The 26,162-nt window shown below is 32.0% G+C and overlaps 1 protein-coding gene across 4 annotated transcripts in view; it reads right to left on the bottom strand.

The window, feature by feature from the left end:
- LOC145311635 (uncharacterized) overlaps nt 1-26,162 on the bottom strand; it is a 44,611-nt gene that overhangs the window by 7,826 nt on the left and 10,623 nt on the right. For all 4 annotated transcript variants that reach the window (XM_080150573.1, XM_080150572.1, XM_080150570.1 and 1 more), the window contains exons 17-31: nt 24,045-24,156; nt 23,385-23,471; nt 22,109-22,210; nt 20,500-20,625; nt 17,773-17,892; nt 17,279-17,391; nt 16,981-17,053; nt 16,536-16,666; nt 15,975-16,038; nt 15,555-15,631; nt 15,059-15,212; nt 4,120-4,272; nt 3,833-3,987; nt 2,727-2,889; nt 2,187-2,359 (exon numbers count right to left, since the gene is read on the bottom strand). In XM_080150573.1, the coding sequence (XP_080006699.1) occupies nt 2,192-2,359; nt 2,727-2,889; nt 3,833-3,987; nt 4,120-4,272; nt 15,059-15,212; nt 15,555-15,631; nt 15,975-16,038; nt 16,536-16,666; nt 16,981-17,053; nt 17,279-17,391; nt 17,773-17,892; nt 20,500-20,625; nt 22,109-22,210; nt 23,385-23,471; nt 24,045-24,156 (1,798 nt within the window). In that variant the 3' untranslated portion in view covers nt 2,187-2,191. The remainder of the gene's footprint in view (nt 1-2,186; nt 2,360-2,726; nt 2,890-3,832; nt 3,988-4,119; nt 4,273-15,058; nt 15,213-15,554; nt 15,632-15,974; nt 16,039-16,535; nt 16,667-16,980; nt 17,054-17,278; nt 17,392-17,772; nt 17,893-20,499; nt 20,626-22,108; nt 22,211-23,384; nt 23,472-24,044; nt 24,157-26,162) is intronic.

Below are 26,162 nucleotides of genomic sequence, written 5' to 3'. Positions count from 1 at the left end.
AAGCACATTTACGGAAAAAAGGGAAAAAATGATCACTTTTGTTAAACTAAAATTTAGCTCCATAGCATTTGCTTCCCGTGTTTCAATTCGAAGGTGTTTTATACCAAAGTTGACCAATGTATGTCGTTTCCTCTATAGAGTGAGGTGCACCTACTCCTCCTTACAAAACATAATTTAATAGTTTTTGGACAAAGATAATTAAATAGTACTTGTATTACCTAACAATGTTTGGGGACCTATAATTGATTATATGCAGTATTTTTTAATTTGGCCGTCAAATTCATCGAATTATCATTAATTCTGTGAGTATACTCCAACTATTACCACCTATGGTTTAATAAATTAAAATTGGGTTGAAATAAAAGATAATTTAAAAATTGTGCATTCTAGTTGCTCCCAAGTTTGAAATATGGAATTTGGTTCTCTCCTACGGGGAATGGATTTGCTTCTTGTTCTCTGATTTAACACAAACTCACACAAACACACTTACACACACAAAACATTAACTAAAATTTAGAAATTAGGACATGTTTGCAAAAAATTGTAAGAAATTGGTTAATACGGCTTGATATAAGTATTTTTTTTGTAAATATATCTACGCCAAAAAGTAACTTCAGAAGATAAGAATAAAATCTAAGTGTAAACATTAAATTTTTTATCTGTTATTTTTTGTAGCTATCTAATTCATCACTTATTTTTATTAAGAAAAACTAAACAATGTGCTGTTAAATCTAGATTTCATTTTATTTATCATTATTACTTTTAAACTGTTTTTTTGTTCAAATATTAATATCTGGTCCCAAATATAACACACACAAATACATACAAACAAACAATTTCAAATCTCAAAATATCAAATCTAAACAAATTTCTGTTTAGAGTCCTTAGAATATAAAGTTAGAACAACATTCTTCTAAAAATCTTATTAAATATGATGAAAGAACTAAAAAGAGTTGGAAACATTGAAATAATTACATAGTATTTCAATGTTCATAAAATAAGTAAACTACTAAATATGAAGTCTGTTGCTTTGTAATAATTATTTTTAAAATACATTAAATATCCTTATAATACGGGAACAAAAACTGTAGCTTTCATAAAAAATAATCAAGATTCGCTTGGGAGCTTTTTCATTTATCCATGTATTAACTTTTCTTTGTTATTGTTAGGAGTATGATTTCAGATGCAATCTCAATTCTTTACAATTGAATTTGAGAAACATGTTACTTAGTTTGATGTACCTAGATACATGTACTAGTTGTATTTAGCCTAATATATATTTATAGTTTCATAAAAATAATATATCTTTTAAGCTGTTAATAATTACAACTTCATTAGGCATTTATAACATTTAAATGTAATGGATTTTTTACAAAAACTATGCATATAATCCCATTTCTTAAAATTGACTTTCAGAATTATAATTGATTAGTAAATTGATGAAAATAATCTAAACAACAATATTACCTACAGTTTTTTTACTAAGAAAAACGTACTGGCTAATTCCATCCACTTAACCATGTCAGAAATTAATCATTAACATCACATTTTTTTCATTGATGTGTGAAGTTTTGTATCAGAAAACTATATTTCATGGTGTTCAACAAACTATGCCTTAAAAACCAGTTTTTTCTAAAGTGCCTTTATTAATATTAATTTTTCATAACAAATTACAAGGTCATTGTTTCGAAGGATAACTTGAATTCAGACAACGCCCAAAATGCTGACAGCACAGTTTGAAATGGGAAATACTTAATTCATTCAGAGTTACAAGAGTTGGGTTACATAAAAAAATGCACAAAATTATCGTGTTTCTGTCGCCTTTCTGTGTGCTGTACACTCCCTGTGCATTTTTATTAATTAAGGGTTTCAGGTTATTTTAAAACTTATTAAAAATAAACTGCTTTTAAATACCCCGGTTTTTAATGCATAATTGGGCGAAAACCATGAAATATTTTTTATGATACCAAACTCCTCACGTCAATGAAGAAAATGGGATGTTAATGATTAATTTCTGACATGGGAAAGGAGGTGGAATTAGCCAATTCTTTTTATTTAATACAAAACACTCTTCTAATAAACTTCTCTGAAAGACAGAACCCAAACAAGCTAAGTTTAGATATTTTGTTTCAGATCGACTTCCAGCTACTTTGTTTTCTTTATATTATATGGATATTATTTCTTACCTAGTCTAAATATCTTCTTTTGTATCTTGAATTACATGAAATATAACTGATTCAATCTCTTCTTCATGACCTACGCCTTTGTGTTTTGCATCTGGTTCTTCGATTTGATGACCAACACCTTGTCCCTCAAGATGTACACTGTGTTCAGCCTGCAACTTATGAACAACTTTTACCTAAATCATTGATTAAAATAAAAATAGTCATATCGTGCTTGAACGAGGAGCTTAAGCAGGCCCTAGTGGCTATAGTATACAGAAGTGTCGCAGACCTACTTCATAACGACTTAGGCCCAAACCCTAAATAACTATGGCTAATCGATCAACCAAAAAAACAAACTTGAAGACAGGAAAACTAGCACGCTTATCTTTTATATTATTACTAGCGGCTGCACCCCTAGCATCGAGGTGGGTCAAAGAAAATTGCCTAAAACCACCTGAATACATTTATAAAGCTTCACTGAAACGTACAAAAAATTCAGACAATAATTTTCTGAGATCTTTAGCTTCAGACTATTTTAAATTATAGGATGATGAGACTAACCTGCCCAAGCTGAATATTTTGTTCAATGCCAACTGAAGAATTTCCTTCAATCACAACAGATTTGAGAGTACCATAATTTTCCTCTCTGTTAATAATAACATTATCAACTTGTATGTGAGTGTTGGAATGATCAGTTGCCTCAGTAGTGTCAGCTTTTCTCGTTCTAATTATAGAAATTTGAATATGATAAAAATATACCTAATCTTTTTAATCAAAAAGAACAGACAAATATTCAAAAGTATGACAGCAATGTTCGATTTACTAGACAAACAAAGTAAGTTTCTTTATAATATGCTCTATTATCTAAATAATCCTGTAAGAACGTATGCATTATATACCTACATATATTTGTCGTATAGTATACTATTACTAGACCTATTTAGATAAGCTTAATCCAGATATTGATTAACTATATTGCGCAACAGCATACATTTCCTGACATCCTGAACTTTGATTGCAAAATCTTTATTCTGCAATTTCACCTGTCCAATTGTCAAGATATTTTACATGCTTTAACATACCTATTGCTGGCATCTGACATAACAGCATTATTTACAACTTCTAACTAGGGTTGGGCCGGATATCCGGCCATTTTCAATATCCGGCCGGATACCGGATATTGAAAATATCCGGCCGGATATCCGGCTCTATAATTTTTTATACTTTACACCAAAAATCTCTGCTTTTTAAATTTTAAATGGCTATAATTTTCTTATTATTGAAGCTAGTACATTTTTTCTGAACAAGTTTAACTTTATGTAAATTTATATAAGATTTCTGACGAAATTTTTTTTTGCTTCTTTTATATCTGGTAATTTGGCCGGTTATCCGGCCGGATATCCGGTAATTTGGCCGGATAACCGGATATTTGCCGGATATCAAGCGTTGGCCGGATATCCGGCATTTGAAATCAGCCGGATATCCGGCATTTGAAATCAGCCGGATATCCGGTATCCGGCCAAAAAAGTATCCGGCCCAACCCTACTTCTAACATCATTAGTTATGACGAGGTGTGGGTCTGGCGCTAAAACCCGACACCTATCCATTGATTAGAAGATGTGTTAAGCTGAAGACAAGTGTCTATTATCTTTATCATAATCTAATACCTTGTTTTATTCGTTGAACTAGTGTTTGTTTGAGACAGTGCTTCAAGTAAACTTCTGTAAGAAGTAGCAAGTGTACCATCTTTCCCTCCTGTTTCAACTCCAGAGTTTGTCATATTCTCAAGTATGTCTGTTGACGTATGCACTTTTTCAATATCCTATATAAAAAATGGATGATATCATACAACAAAGCAAAGTTAAAAATATTTAAAGTTTTGCAGCAAAAAGATTTTTTGAGGTTGTATTTGAAATTTAAAACGATGTGATATTGGAAATTTTATTAAAAATACCTTTAGTTTCTGAAACCAAATAGATGACTTGTCCTTGTATGCTTGTGACTTGTCTATACTTGCAGGATCCCCCAACCACTGCATCTTAAGCTTGCGCATATGCCGCATTCCATGCTTTGTCACCACGTGATTGCGAGCTTCCGGTAATCCAGCCTGAAATTAAGAAAGTAAAAAATCTTTTATAAAAGAAGGAAAACAATGACAAGAAGAACTTGTTATATTGCTGTCAAATGAAGAAGCTTAATTTAAAATTAGAAGCAAACCCAACAAGTTTGCAAACTTTAATAGTTTGCATTAATGATTGAAGTTACAATACTGTATTTTAGACTGAAAATGCATTTAATGACGAAATTATCAGTACTATTGCTACATTTAAAAACAAGGATGACAACATCCATAAAAGCGAAGCACTGAAACGGGAGGACAAACGGACATTAACACTTGTATAGTGTTAGAACTTAATTATCATAATATAAATTTAAAAGAGTCAAAGCAAAATTGTAAGTAAATTTGTTGTAAAACTGCTTGATACAGGATAATTTTTATGGACATACTTACATTTTTAGGGCTTGATTATAGAGTTGCTTCGCTTATTACATTATACTTTGTTGTCCCAGGAATCAATATACCAAAAATCAGATCAATCCGATGATTTGATTATATAAAAATTTGTTGTTAAAAAAGTAAAAAAATCAACATGTTTAAAATGGACGTACGGACATTTTGGTAATGATTATAGAGTTGCTACGCTTTCTAAATCGTACCTAACTACTAAAGGAATCACCATGCAAAATTTAAATTTGAAATCGATAGGACAATTCTAACATGCCTAAATTAACGGAAAAAGCTATCCGTTACGGACGGACGGACGGACGGACGTACGGACGGACGGACCGACCCTAATTATAGAAAAGCTTCGCTTTTAAAAATACTATTTACGGAACTACCTCAATGATTTTATTTTCCTATAAAAAGAATTGTATAGGTAAGTTTTGCAGTTGGTGCATATATTAAAATAGTGTCAAAATAAATAGACAAAACATAGATATCTTACAATATTCAGAAAACAAAGAGAAACAAAACCATAAGGGGCAGTGATACCTATTGACAATTTACCCATTGATCGAAGATTATTTGTCTGAAAAGTCCTTACTGTGTCATTCTAATTTTGGCATCCATCTAACAATTTTGTCATTATTATTAAGCAATTTTTTTAATATATATCTAAATTCGCCGTTGGGTTGATTCGGCTTTTTATCAAAATTCATTTCTTAACACTTGACAATTTATTTTTAGAATATTTGATTCTGTTTTTATATCTGTAAACAAAAATGAGATTTCAACTGGTTGTAACATTGAAAAGTGGTACAAAACAGGAATTTCTAATTTGCGCCACAGTTGACATTTAAGGCGAGGAAAGGATTGAACTGTTCTGAGTAAAGCAAAAATAGAATAATATAGTAACCAGTGAAAGATCTGTGCTGGGATGTGCTAGATGGTGTACTTTCATTTACGCATAATATCATGTTTTATCCATATTGAAGTCCTTAGTTTCACAAATCTATTACTATTGCACAAATTATTCACTCCAATTCAAATTGAACATCAGCTTTAAATATTTTGCAGTTATCAAAATTTGGCGGAGGTTATGGATACACTGGTATAGATCCAATTTTACACCATTTCAGGTTTCTATCTCACTTCAGTTCAATGTAGATATTCTATTTCTTTAAAGCGGGTAAATTATGGCAAGCTATATAACAAAAGATAATATTACACATACTATAACACAGACATGACAAAAAAAACTTCATTAACTTGTATATGGATAGGTACTGGTACAGGTACACATGAGAACTGTAATTTTGTGTATCTGACACAAATTTTGCTCATGTCACTGTTAATTAGCAGCATACACCAAACTCAGCTTGCACACTCTGTCTGCAATTATTGTTATGAGACACCTCCTACCACTTAATGATGGAAGCATTTTTATCTTTTGATAAAAAAGTATTTTTCTTATGTAGAGTAGATTCCGTATACAAATTGTCGTAGAAACTTTTATATGGATTTTCTGTATTGATCAATATATAATGTATGTATTGGATAATATCTTAAATTAAAAATATCTTTACATCATAATGACGATAATCTTGTAAATAATTAATACTTCAACTCAAACAGTTTGGTTTGATCATGTCCTATACTATATAGAAGTCGCCTAACATTGATAATTATCACACTTTAAGACTCTTGAAGGGAAAAAAATAGCAACTATACTACAGACCAAATATATTACCTAGGTAAAATAAGTTTAAAATAAACAAGGATGACAACATCCATAAGTAGCGAAGCAGAAAAAAATATGTATAAGAATTTAAAGATTAGTTGTCAAAAGCATGTATATTAGGAAAAAAATCACGAAACCTTTTTAACATTTGTTTTTAATTTCTTGATATTTATATTTCAGTACTATGACTAACAGATTGTCAGTCAAAGTAAATGGATGCTCAAAACAACGGGAAATTTAATTTTGATATTTTTAACTACAAAAATTTTAAAAATCGGACCATAAACACCAAAGATGTGAGGAAAAATGTGAAAAATATGAAAATACAAAACTTTGGAAATCGGACCATAAACACCAAAGGTATGGAGAAAAATGTGAAAAATACAAAAATAGCCTAAAACCTGCTTAAAGGCAGTCTGACCGTCATAATTGTTTTATTGAAAAGACAGGAAACTTTATTTTGATACTATAACTGAAAAAAATTTTGGAAATCGGACCATAAACACCAAAGATATGGACAAAAATGTGAAAAATACAAAAATAGCCTAAAACCTGCTAAAAAGCGGTCCAACCGCCATTGATGTTTTATAGTTAATTGTGCTCCTCAATAATGTGAATGTTGTCAAAAAATTTCAGTCTTTTATCTTTTATAGAAGCCGAGAAAATCACGTTTCCCCCAAACTAAGACAGACGGACATACGGACATACAGACAGACGGACATTGCAAGTTATAGAGTAGCTTCGCTACTAAAAAAATGTCTTACAAAAAATGATCAAATAACCCCGATTGCCCTGTTATGGCTACACTCAGCTGCATCAAACTATATTCCGGTGATAGAGGGATAGAAAATAAAAATATGTTTGAAAATTATTTTGATTTAGTTTCACTAGGTAACCATATAAGTATTGAAGTCCCTTTGTTAAATGAAGGATAATTTGTTCATTTTGAAAACCATTAGAGGGGATTGCAAGATAATAGACTAAAATCAACTTATGTTAAATTCAAAGCTGCCATGAAAAGCACAACACATTTATATTATACATACTAAATGTTTTGCACAATACAATAAGGGTTCGATCAATCTGTCCACAATTCTCTAAGAAGTTTGGTATTACTGTCCATCACAGGTTTATAATAAATTCGAGGGAGGCAATAGGTCAAAAAAACTCCCCCTCACGATCACATTTAAAAACGAGACCATATGCCTGGTTACACTGAGATACATTCAGAATATTCTTATTCTGGTATCCCTGGTTACACTCAGATACATTCACAATATTCTTATCCTAGTATCCCTGGTTACACTCAGATACATTCACAATATTCTTATCCTGGTAACCTGGTTACACTCAGATACATTGACAATATTCTTATCCAAGTATCCCTGGTTACACTTAGATACATTCACAACATTCTTATCCTAGTATCCCTGGTTGCACTCAGATACATTCACAATATTCTTATCCTGGTATCCCTAGTTACACTCAGATACATTCACAATATTCTTATCCTAGTATCCCTGGTTACACTCAGATATATTCACAATATTCTTATCCTGGTAACCTGGTTACACTCAGATACATTCACAATATTCTTATCCTGGTATCCCTGGTTACACTCAGATACATTCTTAATATTCTTATCCTAGTATCCCTGGTTGCACTCAGATACATTCACAATATTCTTATCCTAGTATCCCTGGTTACATCCAGATACATTCACAATAATCCTATCCTGGTATCCCTGGTTACACTCAGATACATTCACAATATTCTTATCTATCCTAGTATCCCTGGTTACACTCAGATACATTCACAATATTCTTATCTATCCTAGTATCCCTGGTTACACTCAGATACATTCACATTCTGATCATTTCCCTATTTTTCATGTTAGTTCTCAAACACAAAAAACAGAAAAGCCTAAAACATTTATCAGCAGGGATATAACAAGTGAAAAAATTATTCAATTTAATGCAATGTTAAACACGAACAACTGGGGTAATGTTCTTAATGAATTAAACCCACAAATTAGTTTTGAAAACTTTCATGAAGTATTTGATTGTGCTTTTAATTTACATTTTCCCATCAAAGAAGTTAAATTTAATAAAAATATTCATAAAATAGAGGGATTTATGACGGGAGGGCTTATGATTTCTAGACGAAAAAAACTTGAGCTAGGGACAATTTATTCAAAAAATAAAACACCAGAAAATAACATTGCATATACAACATATAGGGACATTTACAATAAGGCAATAAAAGATGCAAAGAAAATTTTTTACAGGGAACAACTTAATCAAAATAAAGAAAATCTAAGAAAAACCTGGCAAACTTTAAGACAAGTAATCTCAAAATCAAATGACAAGACATCGTGTATAGATGAAATAATTGTCAATGATACATCTTACAGTAATAATCATGATATTTCTAACAAATTTAATACTTATTTTACTTCAATTGCTGATGAAATTGCCAGCCAAATTAACCCTTCCCCACTTAATCCGTGCGACTTTATTCCTGATACAGACAGTGTATTTAAGCTAAGAGAAATAAATATTCATGTTCTTTTTAATTTAGTGAAAAAAATGGAAAATAAAAAGAGCTCTGACATGTTTGGATTATCAAATTGTTTATTAAAACAAATTATAAATAGTATTGCCGTACCTCTTGTTCACATTATTAACCAATCTATTAAAACAGGTCAAATTCCTTCACAATTAAAAATTGCTAAAGTTTTGCCAATTTTTAAATATAGTAACAGCTCGAAAATGGATAAATGTAACCCTGGCAATTATCGTCCAATAAGTTTGCTACCTATTTTTTCAAAATTGTTAGAAAAAATTGTATCTGAACAACTCACAAGATATCTTGAATTTAATCAAATTATCTATGAACATCAATATGGATTTCAAGCAAAAAAATCTACACTACATCCTATGATCCACCTTTTAAATTATCTAGGACAAGCAAAAAATGAAAATTTAATTACTATAGGGGTATTCTGTGATCTTGCTAAATGTTTTGATACAATTTCGCATACAATTTTATTAAAAAAACTTAAAAAAATTGGTATACATGGATTAGAATTAGAATGGTTTAAAAACTATTTAAGTAATAGAAATCAGTTTGTTTATACAAATGGCGAAAAAAGTGATTTATTAGGAATCAGCAAGGGTGTCCCACAGGGAAGTATTTTGGGTCCAATTTTGTTTCTAGTTTATATCAATGATATTAAAAATTGTACTAGCTTAATGACACTACTCTTTGCAGATGACAGTAATTTTTTGATATCAGGAAAAGATTTGAATGAGATAATTGAAATACTCAACATTGAACTTAAAAATATCTGTGATTGGTTTCGTTGCAATGAAATGTCTCTTAATCCAACTAAAACTAAATTTATGATCTTTAATAAAAGGGAGGATTCCATAACTTGGGAACAAATTAAAATTAAATTAGATTTTAATAATGAAAATGAGAATGATACAGATAAAATTAGATATTTGGGTTATATCAACCAACAGAGTGAAATTCCTGCAATTAAATTTTTGGGTGTGTTTATTGATTCTCAACTTAACTTTAAATACCATATTGAATATTTAAGGAAAAAAATATCTAGAAGTTTGTTTTTAATCAATAGAGTTAAGCATATATTATGTGAAAAATCCTTAGTAACACTATTCCACTCTTTTATAAATAGCCATTTATTGTATTGCTTGCCAGCATGGAGCTGTGGCTTAGAATCATCTATTAAGCCTTTAGTAGTTCTACAAAAAAAAGCTATTAGAATTATACACAAATCCGCTTATAACAGCCATACGCCACCTTTGTTCAGGAAAATTAATGTTTTGCCTATTAAGGAGCTATCTATTTATACAAAACTACTATTTTTTTATGATTTTATTCGCTGGAGGCTACCAAATTCTTTTGATGGTGTATGGATTAGAAATAATCTAAGAAATCAGAGACAACTAAGAAATTCTAGTGAGTTTTATATTCCAATAGCCAAATTTAAAAAAATTGAAAGGTTTCCAGTCTTTTCATTTCAAAGACTATGGAATAATTTTTGTCATGAAAAAGATCTTTTAAATGAGAATATTCCTAAAAAAACATTTGCATTAAATCTTAAAGATGAACTTTTTAAATCTATATGTAATATTGAAGAATGTAATGAATGTACTTAAAATATATTGATTTGCCTGGATTTATTAAAAACCTTACATTATTGATTACAGAAATGATTTTAAAATTTAAGAAAAACTAGCCTTAGAATTTGTTGTAACCATTCTTTCCTTCTCTTTTTCCCCTGTCCATTTAATTTTACCTACATTTATTTTGACATTATTATTTCTTATTTTTCTTATTATTTTAATGCCAACCTAAAAAAGGCAATGCAAACATCTCGGATACGCATATTCCTACTTTTAGGGAAGCCTAATCAGTGCCACACATAACATCTAGTGTTAGTCATGCAATTTAATTTTATAAATATTATGAAAAATTGTAAAGTACACCTGGTACTAAGCAGTAGCTTGGTGTACTATTGTATGTACTGCTTCGTAAGACGGGGCGTAATCTGTCACTGAATAAATGTTTTTTATGTTTATATTCTTATCCTGGTATCCCTGGTTACACTCAGATACATTCACAATATTCTTATCCTAGTATCCCTGGTTACACTCAGATACATTCACAATATTCTTATCCTAGTATCCCTGGTTATACTCAGATACATTCACAACATTCTTATCTATCCTAGTATCCCTGGTTACACTCAGATACATTCACAATATTCTTATCCTGGTATCCCTGGTTACACTCAGATACATTCACAATATTCTTATCCTAGTATCCCTGGTTACACTCAGATACATTCACAATATTCTTATCCTAGTATCCCTGGTTACACTCAGATACATTCGTATTTTCTTATTCTTGTATCCCTGGTTACACTAAGATACATTCACAATATTCTTATCCTAGTATCCCTGGTTACATCCAGATACATTCACAATAATCCTATCCTGGTATCCCTGGTTACACTCAGATACATTCACAATATTCTTATCTATCCTAGTATCCCTGGTTACACTCAGATACATTCACAATATTCTTATCCTGGTAACCTGGTTACACTCAGATACATTCACAATATTCTTATCCTAGTATCCCTGGTTACACTCAGATACATTCACAATATTCTTATCCTAGTATCCCTGGTTACACTCAGATACATTAACAATATTCTTATCCTGGTATCCCTGGTTACACTCAGATACATTCACAATATTCTTATCCTGGTATCCCTGGTTACACTCAGATACATTCACAATATTCTTATCCTAGTATCCTTGGTTACACTCAGATACATTCACAATATTCTTATCCTAGTATCCCTGGTTAAACTCAGATACATTCACAATATTCTTATCCTAGTATCCCTAGTTACACTCAGATACATTCACAATATTCTTATCCTGGTATCCCTGGTTACATCCAGATACATTCACAATATTCTTATCCTAGTATCCCTGGTTACACTCAGATACATTCGTATTTTCTTATTCTTGTATCCCTGGTTACACTCAGATACATTCACAATATTCTTATCCTGGTATCCCTAGTTACACTCAGATACATTCACAATATTCTTATCCTAGTATCCCTGGTTACACTCAGATACATTGACAATATTCTTATCCTAGTATCCCTGGTTGCACTCAGATACATTCACAATATTCTTATCCTGGTATCCCTAGTTACACTCAGATACATTCACAATATTCTTATCCTAGTATCCCTGGTTACACTCAGATACATTCACAATAATGCATTTTTTAAATAGAGACCGAAAGGCATTTAAAGAAACACGCAAATTTTAAACCAATTCTATAATAAAATAAATTATTTGTAGCCAGTATATATCTTGAAAGATATTTCTAAAACTTTGGGGGACTGCATAATTTTAAGTCCATTACCTCTCTCTCTCTCTTTGTTAAAAAATAATCAAGTGACCTAATCAACTTGTAAAAAAATAAGATAAACTTGCTTTCTTTTCTGATATTCCATCCAATATTTCGTATTTCTTAACAAAATTTTCTAAAATATAATTTATCAGAATATTTACTTTATCATTAGTATTTGTTGTAGCGTATTTTGCTGTTATTATACTTTTTTCTTTAAATATTGTAAGAACTTCCAGCAGAATAAGCACACTAGCTACTCACATACACACTAGGGTATGGACGGATATCCGGTTGACCGGATACCGGATATTGAAACTATCCAGTCGGGTATCCGGCAATATGATCTTTTATATTATACTACAAAAATCCCTACTTTTCAAATGTTAAATGGCTGTAATTTTCTTGTTTTTGTGAAGATAGAAGAATTTTTTTTTCAGGAAATGTTAATTTTTTTTGAAAATTTTATTTATATTAGAAATCTCAAAACATGATTTTTGGCAATTCTTATGAAGAACTTTTTTTTGCACTTCAATATCCAGTTATCCGGACGGATATCCGGATATCCGGCATGATAAATCATCCGGTATCCAGCCAAAAAAGTATTCGTCCCAACCCTAATGCACACACACTCACCACACACATACACACAGTCATACAAACACACAGACATACAAAGAGCAGAGTATGAAGAAAAAGCATTTCCGAGAATGCACTTTCTTCTTTCCTTCTAAGTTCAATTACTTTAAAATTTGTCACTTATCTATTTTTCCATTTGTGTGTTTGTCTGAGTGTGTAAAGTAATATATTGGATGTTTTAGAATTTCAAAGAATAATAAATATCTCTTTTGGTAGATGTAATAATTTTTTTTACAGAAAACAAAAGCCAACTAAAAAATATAATTTAAAACATGAATTATGAGAGGCTGATGCAATTATAGAGTGAGTGAACTGAACATATTTTAATTCATATGACCTTAATTCAGTTTAAACAACTTTTATACTTTGTAAAGGCGCAATTTTGGTTAATATCCAAATTCGTCTCCTTATTTGTAACTGCTAAAGCAATGATAAAACAAGGATGACAACATCCATAAAAGCGAAGCTCTGAAACGGTAGGACAAACGGACATTAACACTTGTATAATGTCAGAACTGAAAAATCAGAATGCGAATGTATAAGAGTCAAAGCAAAATTGTAAGTAAATTTGTTGAAAAACTGCTTGATACAGGATAATGATTATGGACATACTTACATTTTTAGGACTTAATTATAGAGTTGCTTCGCTTATAATATTGTACTTTGTTGTCCCAGGAATCAGTATACCAAAAATCAGACCAATCGGATAATTAGGCCACATACAAATTTGTTGTTAAAAATGTAAAAAAATCAAAATGTTTAAAATGGACGTACGGACATTCTGGTAATGATTATAGAGTTGCTACGCTTTCTAACTCGTACCTATCTATTACAGGAATCACCATGCAAAATGAAATCGATAGGACAATTCTAACATGCCTAACTTAACGAAAAAAGCTATTTAAAAAAGTAAAAAAGTCAACATGTTTTAAATGAACGTACGGACATTTTGGTAATAATTATAGAGTTGCTACGCTTTCTAAATCGTACCTAACTGCTAAAGGAAACACCATGCAAAATATGAAATCGATAGGACAATTCTAACATGTCTAAATTAACGAAAAAAGCTATCCGTTACGGACGGACGGACGGGCGCACGGACGGACCGACCCTAATTATAGAAAAGCTTCGCTTTTAAAAAGACTTAGAAAAGATTATTTTCTACATCCATATAAACGAATATAAGACGTATTGTTTATTTTTATATGTTTATTTCGTACACTTTTTATTTTTCAGCTAGAAAATAAAAATTTACACTATAAATAAAGGGGGGGGGGGGTTAATACAACCATCACGTAATCAATGCGCAAATGGCACTTAGAATCTGAATTTCAGGATGAAATTTGGTATGAATAAATAGAATAAAAAGTTGGAAAGTAAAGGCTAACGGCTGCCGGCTCAGCCGTTTATGGACTTTTTTTAGGGCACAATTATCGATAAAAATACCAATAAACTTTTTGAAAAGGGAGGAGTAGGTTGCGCTAAAAATCCGTAAGGGTTTGAGTTTTAAGGTTTAAAATTAGTAGTAGAACGATAATATTCTCTAAATATGTGTATTTCTTATTTAAAAGAACTATAGACAATTTTTTTTTATAAAGTTAACAAAATTTTTATCGTTCTACTACTGTTTTTAACTTAAAACACACAACCTTTACGGATTTTAAGCGCAACCTACTCCTCTCTTTCTAGTACCAGCTGCTTAACAGCTAGAACCGACTAAAAAAGGCTGGTAGAAGCTATAAAATGGCAAGAGCATCATTTTTATACCAAATAATGTAAAACCATAATTGAAAAAGTTGATTTCGACGTAATTAATGATGGTTTTGCCCTGAAAAAAACCAAACGCCGGCTTAAAGGCTGAGCCGCCAGCCGTTACTTTTCCAATTTTTTTATTCCATTTTGGAAAATAGACCTACCAAAGATTAATCATTAAAAAATTCATCCTGAAATTCGGATTCTAAGTGCCATTTGCGCGTTGATTACGATATGGTTGCATTAAACTGCAAGAAACTGTGAAACCTAAAAAAATACATTTTATGTTCACCTTCAATGGGTCATTTGGATGTGGATGAAACTGTTGGCTACAGAAATTACACTGATAGCTTCCTCTGCCTAGGTAGACCAGAATATCAGAAATCTGTTTCCTGAACAGGGTCCTGGACCTACCAGCCTCGCATCTCTTTACATGCTTCTTTAACCTTAATAATATCAATATATTATAGTTATTCGTTGGAGTCGAGTGGTATGTTTGTCAAACTAATGGTGGACAATTCGAGTATTCCTGTCACCAAAAAAGAAGTAGATAAACCTACCACATTTACGACAGGATTAGGTATAAGAATGCAGAACTGATAATAAATCATCTACCAGATAACAAAAAAAAAGAAGAATCAATCTAAAAATGACTTTTGTATCATCTCCTTTCACCCCCGAATATTTTTTGTGTTTCTTGTGTACAGTTTCAGCAAATATAACTTTATTTCCCTTATTTTGGTTGATTAACTAGAATTTCCCTAAACCGTGCAATTTTCTTGACCGACCTGCTGCGTGTTGGAAATTGGTATTCACAAATCTGACATGCAAACATCTTATTTTCTGCTTTACCATGACAATTAGCCTACAAAACATTATTTTATAATTTTACGGTGGAGGGAGGACGGAACAAACAGCAGATCTCAAGTGTCCTATACACCTTTAAACTAAGATTTGCAAGTAAGGCTAGTTTTAGGTAGTCCAGCACGAAATTTAGTATCTTTTTGAAAAGAATTATCACTTTATTTAGGTTCGCTGTTATTCAGAAATGCAACATTTAAGCTTAACGAATAAAAAGGGGAAAAATTAACTACAAAAAAAACCAAAAAATTTAAATGCAGGTATAAAACAGACTTTTCCATTATTAATAAAATGTGAGATTATCTTATTCTGTATTGATGTATTCCTCTTTATATTCTAGATCGTACCTGATGAATAAGAAGCTCGTGTTTCGTAGAAAATTCTTTTTGCTTGTCATTACTGCTGCCACACCTATTCAAATTTAGTACTAAGGGGGGGGGGGGGGGGTTAATGCAGCCATCTCGTAATCAGTCTGAGCAAATGGCACTTACAATCGAATTTCGATCTGAAATTTTGCATGAGTAATCCTTGGTAGGTCTATTTTCCCTAAATCGAACAAAAAGTAACTGCTAACGGCTCAGCCGTTTAGCCTTTTTTTTGGCTATTTTTAGGGCAAATCTGCCATAAATTATGTAGGAATCAACTTTTTGAAACATATTTTTGCTTTAAATCATGTGAAATGATACAAAAAAACATTTTTAGATTTCTAGTACCAGCAACTAGCGGCTAGAACCGTTTGAAAACGTTTTGGAGCAGCATAGAATATTATGTGGAGATAGGTTTCGTGCCTCCCGTGATTAACACCAAATTCATTTCCTATAAGGGTACAAACTTCTCCCCATTTAGGCTACAACGGAGTTTTAAAACATTTTAAGAGTAAAAAGAACCATATTAATTTAGTAACTTACCCTTCACAAGTAAATGAGCCATGTGTATGAAAAGTCTTGATATGACTTTGTAGAGTTCTTTTGCTAAACATAGATGGCTGCTTCTTGGATTTTAATGGATTTATTTTACACTCAGGACACGGTAGCTTGCCCTGAATTAACATAATTGTGAATTTTAATTTGAAAACGGTACCAATAGGTATAGAATCGAAATGGTAATTATTAACGGTTTTAATCCTCATTCTATATCCTTTCTATTCAAATCCTTAACAATAGCTTTTAAAACATGCATATTGTCATATATGCATATATTTACCAGGAATAGATGTATAGATCGTAAATTCTACGATGAGTTGCCAGCCAACGACTGCTAAATTATGAATAGGTTTCGTGATTTTTTCCCGAATTAATTTCGTCGTTGGAATAAGCTGTATATTAGATTAAAGTAATGATTAAATTATCTAACCTGAGTATGAGAAAGTTTATGTTCTAAGAACATAGATTTATTATTTCTAAATTTCTTCCCACATTCTTCACATCTACAACAAGAGTTAGTATTAAATTATGATATACAACAAAATAATCTTAGCATTTAAAAGAAAACTATTTTAAAAAAAACAGGCAAAACATGCTTACAATGCGCTGCATACAATAATGCTTTAAATAAAGATAAACATTCCCTTCTTTGGTAGTAATGGCAGTAAATTGTATAAGTGTAAGAATCTTCATAAAAACAATGGAAGGTTTTATTTTTAAAAACTTACTTAAAGAGGAAAACATTTGTAAGATGTTTGATCAAAATATGTTGCTGGAGTTGAATAATGCTCTCGTGTTCAAAGAAACAAATCCGACATTTCATTACTTCTCCGTCCGATTCCTAAAAAGATTTTTAAATGTAGGGTGAGGGGAATGATTCTGCCATTTACTTCGACCATCATGTATTTCAGCAATATGTATCATTAGGCTAATTTGAACTTTTCAAGAGAGAAAACTTTCTTTTAAACCAATTTAGACATTTTTATCTAAGAAAGGCAGGATGAATACCCTCTACCACCTTACTCATAAAAGCCTAAAGAGTTAAAAATTATCAAGGTATCAATAGTCAAGCATGTTATTGTAGACCATCATCTAATAGGGGTAAATTCTTTATTACTGTACTTTGGACCTAATAAAAGCGTTTGGTGATACAAATATGATTTAACAACATAAATCTTTAATAGGTAGTTAGGTATAGTTTTACTTGAACAAAAAATCTTACTTGAATAATGTACTGCTTTGCTACTTCTTTGCCTTTATGTTCCCCCAAATACATTGGACTGGTAAGTTTGTCATACTCAATAGTTGTATCAACCACCATATCAACAAGATTTTCATTTTCCTAAAGAATAAATATAATAGTAATATCTTCTTTTTTGCCTATTTTCAAAACGAGTGATTGTAAACTCATCCAACCCCCCAACCCTAGATATACCACACTTTTCTGGGATCTTGCCAGATCAAGTATCAACTGTGGGGAATACCAAAGGATGACTCCATGCAAAATTTGAGCCGGATCCGGCCAAAACCGGCCGGGATTTTTATAAAAACCGGTTGTTTCCGGTTTTTAGGGGGTATCTGTAAATCAAGCCCCCTCCTGGGTAGGCCTCAATGATGATTTTTGCTTTAAGGTCTGATCTGAATTCCTCAACACTGGATATGACCCCTAGAGTTGAAAAAATGGTTAAAATCCGGTCTTTTGACCGGTTTCCGGCCATTTCCGGCCCAAAAAAAAAAAAATTTAAAAATCAAAATTTCATCTAAAATTAAAAAGAAAATGCTTTAAATCACATTTTTCATTAATAATTTTTCAAAAACCAAAAACCTTAGGTAATGAAGATAATTTTAGCAACTTAAAATGTGAAAAAAGGTTGAAAATTGACAATCTTGTGTCAATTTGAAAAATGTTGGTAAATCTTAAAAAAATTGACGGATTTATACAATATACATACATTAGAATTTAGGTTGACTATGGTCTTTAAGACACGCCATATCCAATAAAATTGCAATGAGAAGGTCTAAATGTTTTTCTGAACTAAAATTCTACATACCATGGCGGTTCCAGGGATATATCATTAAGGCCGTACGGCTGGCCAGAAAGCTTTTAACAGGTGGCCGACTAAAAGCCGGATTTGATAGTTATCAACCGTAAAAAGTAGCGATTTTCGTTTTTTTTGGCCAAAACTCATGCAGGGAGTTGGTTTTTGGGATTGACACACAAAAGCAAGTTTGTACAACTTTTTGGGGCAGACTTTTTTTTACATACGCATTATCTGCCACGGGTGAACCGTTTGGCCGATACGCGCCGCCAAAGGCACGATTTTTGATGATTTTTCAAAAAATCTTGGTTTTTTGCCCCTTTAGGGGATGACGGAGCCGATTTAGCGACTTAGAACACTTTTTCATTAATGTTCAACTTTTTGAGGCGGACATTTCTTTACTTATGTATCATTCACCTCTGGCGGACCGTTTGGCCGTTATTCGTCGCCGAAATCGCAATTTTAAAAAAAGGAAAACAATTACTAATTACACCAACCCCATGAAATGTATTTCCCCCCCACAAGAAACAAGTTTGGGTGAAATAATTTTTTAAGACGCAGGCTCCAAATTATCTTATTATTGATTATAACACTATAATTATTACCTAACCTAATACATATTAGGGTGGGTTCATATCGGAATTAGACAAAGCGGGGATATGCAACAGATAAAATTAACCTCAAAAACATTTCTGACCGAAAAAGAATTTTAAAAAATTGAGTTTTAGAACACGACCACTTAAAAATATAATTCATTAGGTACTTATTAGTATGCAAAGACGACATTCAAAATTTTTTTTGAATCAGAACTATGGCTTCATGGTGCTCCCTGGAAAGGCCTTGAGGAGCTGAATCAGGAACTTTTGTCCGTTTCAAAATATCTCGTTCCTAGCCTTAGAAATCACTAAAAAAACAAAATTTTTAAAGGTTTATTAAGAATTGTCCAATTTGTAGAGGTTTTTTAGATTTTCTCAGGCTAGGAACGAGATTTTTTGAAACGGACAAAAGTTCCTGACTCAGCTCCTCAAGGCATTTCCAGGGAGCACCATGAAGCCATATTTCTGATTCAATAAATTTTTGACTCCCATTTACAAATAGCTATACAATTAAATGTCTGGTCGTCAGCGGTTTTAAGACTTAGGGTAAATTTTAAATCACTCAGAGGTGTATTATATCTATATAAATTGAGTGCAGATCCCCGCTTTGGCCTCAGAAAAAAAATGTCCAAAATCGACCCACCCTAATACATATATTATAGTAATTTTTATTACTTTTTAGTTTATAAATACTTGGTAGAGATGAATAATAAGTATTCAGATTTACAAAGTAATAATCATTAGAGATTAATCAGATAATTAAAAGATAAATTAAAGATTACCAAGTAGTAAATATCCAGGGAGTAAGGGAGGGGACAATGGGCAATTAATTCAATATAAGAGTTATCAAAGAAAGGGCATGTAATCCAGTTTAATCCAATAAATTTGTAGGAAATTATAAAGGGATTGTTAATTGAATAATAGATTTCCATAGCGTCATGTAAAGTGAAATCACAATTGTTTACAGATACCCCCTAAAAACCGGAAAAAACCGTTTTTTTATAAAAATCCCGGCCGGTTTTGGCCGGATCCGGCTCAAATTTTGCATGGAGTCATCCTTTGGTATTCCCCACAGTTGATACTTGATCTGGCAAGATCCCAGAAAAGTGTGGTATATCTACCCAACCCCCTAAAAGAAAAACTTCTCAATTCATTTATATTTTCTAAAAACAATTCTATATCATCGATTTATCCCCTAGATATCATACTTTAATTTTATAATGTAAAGATTTACTTTACTGTACTTGACATATGTCATATGCCAATAATGACTTTATAGTGCTTGTCTCAGACTTAGAAATACATTGATTTTACCTTTGTTTTGATATTTGTATGTACACTTTTTACATGAACATTCAGTTGGTTCAAGTTATGGAACTTTTGATGGCAAAGAGAACAGATACAGGTAAACACTCTGTAGTGAACACTGTACATGTGATTCTAGAAATAGGAAATTATGGAACTTTTAATTATAAATAGTACAGATATAAGTAAACACTCTGTAGTGAACACTGTACATGTGATTCTAGAAATAGGAAATTATAGAACTTTTAATTATAAATAGTACAGATATAAGTAAACACTCTGTAGTGAACACTGTACATGTGATTCTAGAAATAGGAAATTATAGAACTTTTAATTATAAATAGTACAGATATAAGTAAACACTCTGTAGTGAACACTGTACATGTGATTCTAGAAATAGGAAATTATGGAACTTTTAATTATAAATAGTACAGATATAAGTAAACACTCTGTAGTGAACACTGTACATGTGATTCTAGAAATAGGAAATTATGGAACTTTTAATTATACATAGTACAGATATAAGTAAACACTCTGTAGTGAACACTGTACATGTGATTCTAGAAATAGGAAATTATAGAACTTTTAATTATAAATAGAACAAATGATAAATAGATGCATGTAAGAAAATATTTTTATTTTAAGATTAGATGCCTGGTTCGTGAATGAATTTGTACATAGCATGTATTACTCAACTGCAATTAAAGTAAAGTTTATTGAAAGCATAGATATTGGTTTCAATAAGATGAAGATCGGAGGGCCTACAGAGCAAAGGAAAAGTATTATGAAAGTAAATTTAGGGCGGGCAAGTTTAATGTTTATATGGACAAGAAAGGTTTCATATTGCAAAGAAACAGCTGTCCTATTTTTGTCCTTCTTGCTTTAACCTATGTAAGTAAGTCTGTATGTTTGTTTGTAAGGACCTCGCTAACTGCTGGAACGATATGTTTCTCCTTTAGAGGGTAGCTTCTCATAGGTCCTGGGAGGATTTATAACTATATTATTAATTATAATAAATAAATAATTTAAATAATAAAACTATACTCTATGACCGTCGGTATGTCTGTAATGATCTGAGGGTCATCAAATTTCAATATTGAAAATGGTTTTATCCGCTTATATGTAAGTTAGATGACTGAAATCTAATTCTATTCTCTTTTAAATATTTTCACTCTAGTTTTCTTCCGAATGCCTGTTCATTCCTTCAGCCTAGAGTGTATATTTGCATTTGTTGAAAAGAACTGAAAACTTTTCTATTCAATATTCTATTTCTATCAGTTTCTTTTTAAGAAAATGTGCTTATCATGAAAGAGAGTTTATTGTTTATTGGTTGAATGCAACTTATAGTATTTTATTAGCTGATTGTCTATTTGATCGTCATTTATCATAATATTAGGCTTATAATAAAAGAAAAACGAGAAAATGAGATGGTTACTCAAAGATTTTTAGGAATGGCGAAATTATGGCTAGAATAAAAATATTTTTTTGATGGGTCATTAAAGGTACACAATCAAAGCATCGGTTAACAAATAGGATACTATTCGAAAACAAAAATTTTGAATTCAGTCGCAGCCGAAAAAAATAAGTTGAAAAATGTGACTGTAAAGTGATTACCAACCTGAAGCGTGGATTTATATTGGCTTTTCAAAGTACAAAGATGACATTCCCAATGTTGGCTGGAGACAACAAAACTAAAGTTTCTGCCACGAATACTTTTCTCCTTAACAAAAAAAATTAGGTTGCAAAACATATTTATAAAAGAAAATCAAAACTATTTTGCAACTAGTTGAAGACATTTTGAATAAATATATAACAGTAAATTAATATTAGGTACTATAGAATGCACAAAGCACTCATTATTTAAAACTAATTAAGTAGGAAGTGACACACAAGTGTCTATGTCACTCAGTAGAGCAGGCTGGATTATAAAGTAGTAAAGGACAGCATTCTCTATTCATTTCTAATTTGTTTTTATTGTTTAAATAAGAGGTTTCGTGATTTTATCCAGAAACTAAATATTTTAAGAAAGCGGGGCCAGGATTCAAATTAATATTATGCTGCACCTACAATGAATTACCATTTTATCTACTTAAAACTTGAAATAAAGTATATGTAAATATCGAGGTAAAAGAATTGACACGAATAGCTTAAAATATAATCCGTACAATTGTAGAAATTCTAAATTATATTGCATTTCTATAATTCAAGATTTATGAAAATAATAGGTAAACGATTATTAATTCAATAATCAAACTATAATACAAAGTAGAACGATGCCTGTCTGTCTGTCTGAATCTTCATATCTCAGCAACCAATGCACCGATTGGGCTCTGCTCTTTAGGGAATATACCTACTGGCCCTATGATTGTTTTAAGTTATTTTCTTTGGGGGTGGGACATCCCTTCCCCCCCCCCCCCAAAAAAAAAAAAAAATTATTTCTTTTTAAACTAAAATTTTAAATGGGGGAGGTCGACTACCCCAATTCCAAAATAGGGTTGATCAAACGCAGTTCATTACTTCTTGGGGCAAAGCCCCTAGAGGCTAGGGGCGAAGCCGCTAGTTAATAAAATTTTAATGCGGCCATTGGTTTGGTTCAGAAGGATGTTTATTTGAACAAACAAGTTATTTCATTATTAACCCCTTCGTTTATTTTTTTGCAAGGAAGAAGTTTGATGGTAAAAGCTTTTTGTAATCTTTTCCACTGTATTCTACTTTTTTGTCTTCTCCAGAGTTTGTACATTATATCATATGTATGTATAGTGTATACTCTGTGTTGCATATTATGTGACCCACTCAAGAGTTCTTAAGAATTTTAGCATATTCACTTATGAAAGTTCTTTTAATTCCTTGAATTTGACGATGGATGAGAATAAGAATATTTAGTAGGATCCTACCTGAATTTTGTTAATTTGTTTATCTTTTAACTCATTAATTGGAATATGTGATAAATCCTCTAGCTCTGAGAAATCACTCTCTAAGTCCTAAAAATTAAACAAGAATGACTAGAATCAGGTTATGTTTATTGATTAAGCATTTTTTAACAAACAAAGACAAAATACGATTACAAATTACATATGCATTATATTCACCATTAAAATTCTTAAAATTTCATTTTATCAAATAGTCAAATTTTTTTTGCTGCGTTTGAATGTAATGACAGAATTGAATGGTTTCATATCTGGCGCCAAATAGTAAGAGAAATGCCTTTGTCCACTTCTTACACACATTTCAGACAAAGGAGGTGAAATAAAAAGAATTGGTTGTCTGTTGGGAGTTATACCTGATTAAGAAATCTTGAACTATTGATGACACTTTGTAAGAGTTATATTGTAAGCTTGATTGCACTCACATCCCAAAAATTGCTGACAACCAACACTTTGATTTGAGACCTTTTTCTGTGCATGACTATAAGTTGTGCCCGTTTAACCACAAGACAATCCCCTCCCTACCTACTCTTACTATTGATGTCAAGAATCTAAAATAGTAGCAGAAGGTATAACTCGCTCAAATGAGGAAATTTACAGGAAACTGAAATGGTTAAGAACTTTAAATACCTTTTTAACAGCATTATGTAAATGTTCTTTTTTGTGTTTAGTAAAATCTCCACTGTATTTAAATGTTTTATCACAATCCTCACACGAATAACAATATATTCTCAAATGTGTTCTAAAAATAAAATATTAGGTAGGAATTAAAATATTTTGTAAAAATATCTAAAATTATTAAAAAAGAAAAAAATCTGGCCTTTCATGTAAAAACATACAAACCTAGTGTTATAGATTGATTAGTCTTATCTCTAGCCCTACTATAGCCAAGTTGGAGTTTTTTGTTAACATACTTGGACGGACAGACGTACAAACAGATGGGGCACGGACGTCCGTTGTGTTCCAGATTTAGGGTATTTCCCCAATACATATACCTATCAGTACACTCACATTTTTAGATATTAAAAACACCTATAGTAAAGGGGGGGGGGGGAAATGTGGTGACTCGTGCCACGACATACCAGCAATTTTATTTTGGGTGCTACTCCCTTAGTTTTAGAGATAATTGGGTGAAATCTTTTGGGCTGGGTCACTAATTACCCCAACTACTGGTATCTTTCAAAAAAAACGGCGGCGTGTCCGCCGCTCCCGCCGTTCGCCGCCATTTTCCGCCGCCGCCAAAAAAAATTTTTTATTGCATTTCTCGCCGAATTAGGCAAGGTATATCTTAAATTCAGTGCCTCTCCTAAGCTTTTAAAGATATTGAGACAAAATCTTTTGAGGTAGGTCAGTAAAAAATATTTGAATAAAAAATGGCGGCGGTACCGCCGCTCCCGCCGTCCACCGCCATTTTCCGCCGTCGCCGCCAAAATTTTTTTTATTGCATTTCTCGCCGAATTAGGCAATTTAGAATCATTTGAGACCATATTATTTTTTTCAAAAATTTTTCCCCTTACAAGCCGTCCTGTGGGCGGCGGAAAATGGCGGTGGATGGCGAGAGCGGTGGTACCGCCGCCATTTTTTATTCAAATATTTTTTTGCTGATCTACCTCAAAAGATTTTGTTTCAATATCTTTAAAAGCACAGGAGAAGCACTGAATTTAAGATATACCTTAATAAACGAGAATTTGAATAAAATGACTAAGTCCCCCCGCAGGGTTGGTTATAAGGAGAAAAATTTTTGAAAAAAATAACATGGTCTCAAATGATTCCAAATGGCCTAATTCGGCGAGATATGCAATAAAACAAATTTTGGCGGCGGCGGCGGAAAATGGCGGTGGACGGCGGGAGCGGCGGTACCGCCACCATTTTTTATTCAAATATTTTTTACTGACCTACCTCAAAAGATTTTGTTTCAATATCTTTAAAAGCACAGGAGAAGCACTGAATTTAAGATATACCTTAATAAACGAGAATTTGAAAAAAATGACTGAAGTCGGGGGGACAGGGTTGGTTATAAGGGGGAAAATTTTTGAAAAAAATAACATGGTCTCAAATGATTCCAAATTGCCTAATTCGGCGAGAAATGCAATAAAAAAAATTTTTTGGCGGCGGCGGAAAATGGCGGCGAACGGCGGGAGCGGCGGACCCGCCGCCGTTTTTTTTTTGAAAGATACCAGTAGTTGGGGTAATTAGTGACCCAGCCCAAAAGATTTCACCCAATTATCTCTAAAACTAAGGGAGTAGCACCCAAAATAAAATTGCTGGTATGTCGTGGCACGAGTCACCACATTTCCCCCCCCCCCCCCTTTGATGTATTATTTTACAGAGAATATGGATCTATATTGTTTCATGAGGCTATTTCTGGTTAATTCCCTAAACCGAAAAACGCAGTTTTTTTCGGGACACCGAAAAAGCTGACAAACGGACATGCAATCTTTTTAGAGACCATCGTTTTTTATGTCCAAAAGGCCATACAAATGACGAGAAAGCACTGGAAAAATTTTAATTGGTGTTAGAAGTGAAAACTTGTTGATATATCCATGTTGCAGGATCCTGGTCAGACAGCCGCCTACTGAATTCATACCTACCCACAGTTTTATCATGTAATTATCTATCTATTTATTATTTGTGTTATATTATGCCCTATCACTCCTGGCTATCAATAAACCTGAGTTTTATATTGAACTGTAGTTTAACTTAATGAACCAACCTTTACTTATTAGAGAGTGTTAGAATGAGGTTTCG

The sequence above is a fragment of the Acartia tonsa genome, chromosome 2 (assembly GCF_053477335.1).
Source record: "Acartia tonsa isolate MP-2025a chromosome 2, ASM5347733v1, whole genome shotgun sequence".
In the NCBI taxonomy this organism is placed as follows: domain Eukaryota; kingdom Metazoa; phylum Arthropoda; class Copepoda; order Calanoida; family Acartiidae; genus Acartia; species Acartia tonsa.
The sequence above is the reverse complement of the archived record's forward strand: the minus strand, read 5'-3'. Positions and strand labels throughout refer to the sequence as shown.